The sequence below is a fragment of the Macrobrachium rosenbergii genome, chromosome 21 (genome assembly GCF_040412425.1).
Source record: "Macrobrachium rosenbergii isolate ZJJX-2024 chromosome 21, ASM4041242v1, whole genome shotgun sequence".
Lineage (NCBI taxonomy): Eukaryota > Metazoa > Arthropoda > Malacostraca > Decapoda > Palaemonidae > Macrobrachium > Macrobrachium rosenbergii.
Genome location: NC_089761.1, coordinates 57,544,273 through 57,553,853, shown reverse-complemented (window position 1 = coordinate 57,553,853; position 9,581 = coordinate 57,544,273). Strand labels below are relative to the sequence as shown.

General features: G+C 31.5%; 1 protein-coding gene across 1 annotated transcript; it reads left to right on the top strand.

Annotated features, from left to right (window-relative positions):
* Positions 1–3,704: 3,704 nt before the first annotated feature.
* On the top strand, positions 3,705–6,077 carry LOC136849631 (cuticle protein 19-like). The gene is made up of 4 exons (XM_067122938.1): positions 3,705–3,760; positions 5,078–5,155; positions 5,471–5,608; positions 5,840–6,077. Exons 1-4 carry the CDS (start codon positions 3,749–3,751, stop codon positions 5,972–5,974), a joined length of 363 nt encoding a protein of 120 aa, XP_066979039.1. The 5' UTR covers positions 3,705–3,748; the 3' UTR covers positions 5,975–6,077.
* The last annotated feature ends 3,504 nt before the right edge of the window (positions 6,078–9,581 follow it).

Here is a 9,581-nt window from a genome sequence, read left to right as displayed (position 1 = left end):
TGTCACAGCCTACGTTGACAATGCTTTATATTCAGTTAATTTCACAGCATATTGCATATATCTAGTTCAGCAGAAACAGCAAATATGTTGTGCATGAATATGCAAAATATGGGTGTGCCTAAAATCACTACGAATACACTCGTATATTTTTACAAACAGGTTATATCCCATCCTTTACATATAACATTAAATACTCCCTCTGTTACACTTCACTTTATGTATGGACAGTTCTCCTTCTTTTAGAATGTATGTAATTAAAAGGCTACAAATTAAGGAGTGTAACCAACACTATTAAATACCACACACACACACACACACACACATATACTGTATACACATACACACACCCACACACACACACATATATATAAATATATATATATATATATATATATATATATATATATATATATATATATATATATATATACATATATACACATATGATTATAATCACATTAGCACGTGACTCATCACACATCACCACAGGTGAAAAGTAAGAGACTGGGAGTAGGTCCTGACCGGTTCAGACTTTGTTTCCAAGCCATTATATACACACACACACACACACATATATATATATATATATATATATATATATATATATATATATATATATATATAATATATATATATGTATATATATATGTATATATATTTATATATATATATATACATATATATATATATATATATATATATATATATATATATATATATATATATATATATATATATATATATATATATATATATAATATAAAATTGTCATATGCCACCCTTCTGGTTCTCAGCCATTATGCAGTATTAGGGGTGATCTTACTATCCTATGGAATTATCCACCCAAGTTATGATCCATCATACTCAGCAACTGCCATGTCAATTGAGGCACTGTGAGACTTGGAGGAACGTGCCAATATAGGACAGCCTTTCCTCGGAATTGACCAAGGACTCCCTCACTGGTGAGACAAATATCATGACCACAGTATTACATGAATATACATTTTACACACAGTATATCCAGGGACCCTCAAAAGACAAAAAGACAGAAACGATTATGGCGATGAAGTCTATTCCAATTGACTACAGTCTGAGAGAGTGCGCACATACACAACCCTCTTACTAGAAAAAGTTTTTCAAGCTAGTCACTATAATAACATAAGAAAAAATTAGTAAGAAAGGCGAGACGATGGACAAAGAAATGCCCCAACGAGCTACAGCTTAAATTGTGAAAGAACAGGAAGGAATAAAAAAAAGGAGTTATCTAACACCGGAGGAAATACGTGTTATCAAAACTGAACACAAATTCGCAACTCTTTACCATGCGATAATGCCGGTAACGCCACCATTATCATTATTACTAAAGTATTACAGTTACTACTAGTTTATGTTACCAACACGAATTCGGCTCAGTTTGCTTGTTTGCTGGCTCGATTGCACAATGGTCATTAGTAGATTCATATCGGAACTTTACCAAAGGTAGGCTTGAGACTGACGACTAGCGATTAAATTTAAGAAGAGGAAGGAAAGCGACTTTTCGGGAGAAGGGAACTTTTGGCGGTTGAACCGCTAAGGTGGCAATGGCGGAGGTTTGCGGTCTCTGATCGCTTACCGTTATTATTAATGTTATTTCTATAGCTGCTGTTACGATTATTTTTATCAGCATTAGTCTATCAGTCCGCTGTAGTCATAGTCTTAATTCTTCATTCTATTATGAAACGTTGGCACACCACAAGAGTATCAAAACTGGGCAATTGTATCACATCCGTCAATAATAAAGTTCGCAAGAATAAAAAATGAGACCATTCAAAATCTAATTCGCATTTCAATTGAAGGAAAACTGTCTTTCAATTTCTTTCAGTAACTGGTTTTGAACTTTCATTTTGTTAAACTTTACATGAAATTTCAAATAATTCTACAATAAAAAGTCAGAATTTTAGGTCAGAAGGCGCAATTTGGACATCTAAGATAAATAAATACATACAGTACAGGTTTGATGCTGGTTTTACACTATTTTCTCAAAATATTCTCAATTTTATTTCGTAAGACAAAGGATGATGTAATCTGCATTGCTTTTCTGCACTGCAGATCATTTCCTCGACACTTAACTGAATAAGATGACTTCCTCTGAATTAATTAAATTGACACAAGGATGTGAAAACAAAGTCTTGCGTTACATGAATGCAAAAAGAAAAATAAACAGTAGCTCGATAAAATTTGCCTGCCGCTTTACAAGATTAACTCGTGATTAAATTATCAAATCGCAGCTACTTTTTTTCTGTCGGGTTTCACAGACACACAAATGACTTAATTCTACAAAAAAAAAAAAAGAGTAGAGAAAGTACGGCTCAATCAGTCTCTCGCGTCTTCGAGTTTTATTTCTCGCTGGAATCACTCATTCTGAGCTTTTAATTACTTCTCTTCTCTCGTTTTGAGAGACGATTTTCCTGCCAAACTATTGGGCAGCTTTGGCGTATATCTATTTTCCTCCATTTATAAACCTTATTATTCCACCATACTCCTTTATTCCCCAAGAATAATTTCATCACAGAACTGGCTTCAAAAGGGGAATTTCTTTTATCATTAAAGAGACAAAACCGTCAGGGCTTTTCTTTAATTAGATTTCTAAGTTCTTTTTTTTCAAAACCAAAGACTTTGTTTAAAGCTTCATGAAACGAATCAACTGTTGCCTAGAAGGACATACAATCCTTCAGAAAAATAGCTTTTCCATTTAGTGCAACAGGAATAAAGTAATGTTTGTGTTTCGTTTATATACCTTGCAAAACCAAGTTTACCTGAAGCACTTTTTAGCATATAATTTACCTTGCTTTGATATTAGGTTATTCAGTTCATGGATACTAAAATCATAATAGTCATAATTGAACATAAACCATTTTTCATAAATGTATATGAGTTTTACTTCAACTGGTTCAGTGTTTCCTTGGAAATTAGAAATTGCCAAAGTGACCAAAGTACACATAACGCACCATGTTACTAGGTACATTAATTTTCGGGACGAACGTGAAGAAAAGCCACCAATACCATTATGATGAAAAAACGAAAGAATTCCATGAAACACACACACTAATATAAAATAGTGAATCTAATCATATTTAATTAACCGTAATAAAAAGAACAGACGAACAGACTGACCACTAAGACAAATACAATAATACATTATTTATGTATACATAATATATATATACATATATTAAAAAAAAACACATATGTAATACTTAATATATAAATATATATATATATATATATACATATTAAAATATATATATAATACTTAATATATAAATATACATATATATATATATATACAATATATGTGTAAAGAGAGAGAGAGAGAGTGAATCCTCACGAGCTCCATCTGTTAGCCTTCCATATTCAGGAGTTGAAGAGGATGAGAGAGAGAGAGAGAGAGAGAGAGAGAGAGAGAGAGAGAGAGAGAGAGAGAGAGCCACCTGTTAGCCTTCTATATTTGAGAGTTTAAGAGGATGTGTTAAAAGCGGCAGCTGTCATGCATCCATATTTAACGATTCCTATAAGCTATTTTCATTGTCCGCTTTCTAGGAGGCGTACTACAAAGGCTCGCTTTGTGGGGAGGGGGTGGAGGGTCTGTTGCCCCGCCCAAGGTCACCTCAAATCTCGAGCAGGTATAAATGCGCAGGCCATGGTTCCAAATGGCATCATTTCTTCACATCCTTCTCAACTAGGAACACCACTTCCATTCAAATCAAACATGATCCAGAGGGTAAGTTTCTCGCTTACTGTTCTGCAAATTGTACGTAGCAATAAGGACGTACTTATTATAGTACATTTTCCAAATGAGTCTTCATTAAATCATTCTAAAGTTCAGTATTTTTACAAAGTCAAAGTATGTAAAAAAAAAAAAAATTCAGTATTTTTACAAAGTCAAGGTTTGACCAAAAAAATAGAAGTATCTGAGTCCTACTTTTGCTCTGGTAAGTACTGTGAATTGTATAGTACTTCCACAAAAATCTAAATGATCACTCAAAAGCTAGTCAATGTGATTACAACATGCACCATTAACAAATTTTTTTGCACAGTAAATTATGCATAATCTATTAATTTTCAAGGAGTCGCAAGACGAATGAAAAGTACTTGAAAAATTCCAGTGAAGGGAAGACATTTTTTTATAGAACACAAAAACAGACGATTCCTTGAGGAAACTAAATCTGTCCTAACACTACTTAAAATATGAGTAAATAATTTCTAATGTATACATACATATATATACATACACATACATATATACATACGTACACACATATTATATATTATATATATATATATATTTATATATATAAATTATATATATATATATATATATATATATATATATATATATATATATATATATATATATATATATATATATATTATACATATAGTATATATATCTATGTTTATAAACACATTATATAATATATATACATATATATATATATATATATATATATATATATATATATATATATATATATATATATATATATATATATATATATATATATATATATAATATATATATATATATATATAGCAATCACAGTAAATGGAAAGTGTCGTGTACACTTCAGGAAGCTATCATTATAAAATGGTAAAACGGCCACCAAGAAATTTAGTCTGGAGTGAATTTCAGTTCACTGTGAGGCGACACAGTAAAAGCATTAAGCCTGCTTTCATTCTTCAAGTGCTCTTTTGGACCTCATTTACATATTTAAAATCAGTGATGTTGTTTCACATTTGATTATATATGCAGAAATCAATTCACAATAAAACCCAGTAGACAAGTCGAATGACCACAAAAAATGAAATTTATGGGAATTACCATAAATAAAAAGGACTTTATTTTCTTACTTGTATGTGTCTGAATACGTACATGTATACATACATCTATACAAGTTATGACTTCTTATATGTAAAATATTATGTAAATATTTAAAATTCCTGGAAATGCTGAACAGGTGATACATACTAAACCCACACAGAAACATACAGCTAAATGAGAAAAATACGTTAATATAAACTGATTATTACTTCGCAGGTTGCTTTGGTAGCCGTGCTTGTAGTGATGGCCATCGCTGCTCCTTCTGATCCCTACGGAGCTCCACATGGCTACAACGTAAGAACTGTTTCCGATATTATCGAAAGTAGCAGTTAAATTGAAAATGTCGTCTGCCATACATCTTCACCACTAACTTTTTCAAGTCAAATTTTTACTCTGCTTGGTTAAACGTGACTGTTATACATACAGTATACCTGAGGGTGTCCGTAGCTGCTTCGTAATAATCGACTTGGTTAGGGCAGTCATGAAGTTGGAAATATGTTTTCAAATAAACCGAAGAATTACGTAAAGAACGGTTAATTGCTTCATAAAATAAATGATAAATCTTATTTCTTTTTGTTTCCGTGAATGACAATTTCTGTTTTTCCACAGCAACTCATGCCCTACCAATTTAGCTATGGTGTAAAAGATGACTACGCAGGTACTGATTTTGGACAGACAGAGGAATCCGACGGCAAAGCAGTTAAGGGCTCCTACACTGTCCAACTTCCTGACGGTCGCAAACAGACGGTAAGATTGTATGAAAAAAAGTTACCGGCTTTATATTTTACGCATAAGTAATATCAAGGTTTTTGCATTACCAAGAACTTCGCAAAAATTCTTCATATGATGAAGTAGGCAAAAGTGTTACAATTCACTGGATGTACGAGATGCAAATTTACAAACTAAAATACAAAATTTCAGCACCGAAAAACAATTACTCTGGTAGCAAAAACAAACTTAAAAGTATTAACTTCCCAGGTTAACTACGTTGCCGACCACTACAACGGTTTCCAAGCCGACGTCAGCTATTACGGAGAAGCTCAGTACCCTCACCAGTATGGACCCCCAGTCACCTTCAGGCCCATCTACAAACCCCAACCATCTTACCACTGAAAAACAATGACCTTTGCGAGTTACGTGAACTGAAGAAATTCACCAGGGGCTAGTCGCACATCTGTACAGTTTTAGTAATAAACAGTTTTTGTTGCTTATTAAATGGAATTTCAATAAGACCCTTAACAATTTTGTGACCCTCACTGTCATGTGTACTGACCGTTCATCAAGAAGTGGACTGCTTGATTAGTTTAAAATGTCTGAATATCTAAATCAAGAAAATGAAAACAATACTATAATGAATCTTTAAAACACTAATAAAAATGTGCATATGTGTATGCGTAAATCAATGAACACATATTGTGTTGGGAAATCGAAAAGTTAGCACTTTTGTGAGCCAAAGACCAAAAGCGAAAGGCGTACTAATGAGAATGAATATATATATATATATATATATATATATATATATATATATATATATATATATATATATATATATATATATATATATATATATATATATATATACATACATATATATGTATTTATATTCTTATATATACATATATATATGTATGTATGTATGTATGTATGTATATTATATATATATATATATATATATATATATATATATATATATATATATATATATATATATATATATATATATATAATATAATATATAGAGAGAGAGAGAGAGAGAGAGAGAGAGAGAGAGAGAGAGAGAGAGAGAGAGAGAGAGAATGTGTGTACTACGAATACACACGCCTCATATGTAAAAGATAACGAAAATTCAAATAATGTACAAAGTTTCACTGAGTACAAACCAGTGGAAAGAACTTAAAATAAACAATCTTTTTCTGATATCATGAAACATTCTATAAAAATCAAAGTTTTACACGACATTCGAAATTAACAAAGAAGCTAGAACAAAAGTGAGTGATATTAATTAGTCTTCCAGAGCAAACTTCTTGTTGCTAGAGTTAGATTGGCTTTTTCACCTAAACTTAAGACAAAAATTTATATATATATATATATATATATATATATATATATATACTATACATATACATATACATATATATATATATATATATATATATATATATATATATATATATATATATATATATATATATATATATATATATATATATATATATATATATATATTAGAGAGAGAGAGAGAGAGAGAGAGAGAGAGAGAGAGAGAGAGAGAGAGAGAGAGATAATATTACTTTGAAGAAACACGTGTTAACGCAAAGGGGTAATACAACAATCGAACAAAGCACGAAAACAATTTAAGTAACAAAACACAAAAAATACTCGAGCTCTAATTGAAGTATTTAAACCTGCACTTTGGACCAGGCAGTAGTTTCAAGAAACTCTTCCATATAAACAACCATCACTATTATATAAATCATACATGGCTTGCAAGATTTTATATAAATTATAAATAGCAAAAAAAAAATCTACAAAAGGTACAAATGTACAAGTAAAAAACAAAAACCATAAATGAACAACAGGAGCATCTTATGTATACCTTACTTGTACATCCTTCACTAAGCTTACTTTTCATGCCAACTGACAAAAGTAAAAGAGCCGTCAGAGCACCTAATTTAAAAATCCCCTTTTGATGGCTATTGTTCACTGCAAACAGGCATCTGACAGTGTCCAAAGACCAATATTATAGAAGGCCTTAGGTCACTATGGCATTACCGTTAAATGCGTTAAGCTATTTGATATTATTCATGAACAACGTAGATGCAAAGTGAATGTTGACTCTGGTCTTGTAGAGTGAATTTTTATGTAAATATTGGGGAGCTACAAGGGGATGTTATTTCACCTTTGCCATTTGCCCTTCTCATCGATTTTATAATAAAATAAAAGTTATCAGGGATGGAAGAGAAGGTTTGGAATGGAATAACTACAGAAACTTGACAGATCTGGAATATGCAGCTGATGCTGCTTTAAGCAGCAAAATATCACAAGATGTACAAAGCTTGTTAAATAGAATGTATCACATATCTAGAGCGAAGCAACTCAAAATATTTACAAGAAAATCAGAAGTAATGAGAACAGAGTATGCGCATAACGACGAAATAACATAACTGTATATAGAGAAAGCATTAATGAGGCTGAATCTTTTACAAAGATTTGGGAACAATGATATAAAACACAGGCTATCTTGGGTTGGAATTTATTTAAAAACTATAAAGGATAAGTCAAACAATGGGTAGGCTGAATAAGATTTGGCAATCATATACACAAAAATTACATACAAAATAAGGTTAGACATAAGTCTAGCACAATTTGTATGGATATATGGACATGAATCATGTTAATACAATGCAACTACATTCAAAAGACCTTGTCGATTTCAGATTGAAGCTTTAAGAATAAAATTAGGAGTTAGATGGCAGGACAGAGTTAAAAAATTATACCAAAAGGGAAATCATGGAAGTTCCCTTGGTAGATGACATAATGATGAAAGAGAGGCGATGGCTTGGAAAAGTCCTTCGCAAAACCCTCTGGAGAGTGGTACTTGATAGTGTCAGCTGGTCTCCTGTGGGCACGAGAACAGACCTACTCTGTTGAGAAATATGTGAAGGGAAATTGCAGACGATTGGAAAATTTGTGGAATTCCACAGGAATCTTGTGCGGCACGTGGAATTGGAAGCAATGATTATATATATATATATATATATATATATATATATATATATATATATATATATATATATATATATATGTATGTATGTATGTATGTATGTATGTATGTATGTATGTGTGTATATATATCTATATATACACATACATAATTATAGTATATATACATACATACATACATACATACATATATATATATATATATATATATATATATATATATATATATATATATATATATATATATATATATATATATATATATATATATATATACATAAAATGTTTGGCAAACTCTAGACGTTTGCCACCCACTATTCACTTTATGTAGCGAACTGAAAGCTGACCAACTGGCGAGACAGAACCTTGCGAAGAGAGTGAAAAGGTCTAACAGATGTAGTAACAAAAAACTCCAGAGCGCGCATACCCGTCCACTCACAAATGGACAGGCGAACAACATGTGCAACCGGATGAAATCAGCAGGCCTCAGGCCAAAGTATGCTAATTAACAATGATTTTCTCTTTATTTCTTGCTCATCCGCTTTCAAGGAAAAAGAGATAAATTCGTAATCCGTTAAAATTTTTTCACTGTCAACTAATGCAGCTTTTTTTAGGTAGAACTGTACACACAAGTGCGTTTAACTTAGCCATTATCCCTAAACACAAACCAACGTGTAAGTGCTTCTTTTCCAGGGAATTATATGCACACTGACATGGTGTACGTATTGAAGTGCTTCACATATCGTTCATGCAATTCCTAATTCAAAATCGCCTTTAGCCCCTGAGTAATAGGATGCACAAGACTGAAAACAAACTTCATAATAAAATGACTACTTAAAGTAATCTAACGTCACGGACTAATTCAATTTGAAGTTTGCTGACAACATCAAGCTAACGAAATCTCTTCATAAACTTTGAAGTTCTTCATAAACTTCCTGTGAAATGAATCTACTTTTACCCGGGTAACTTAAAAAGTTAGCCAGAGATTCTTACCAAC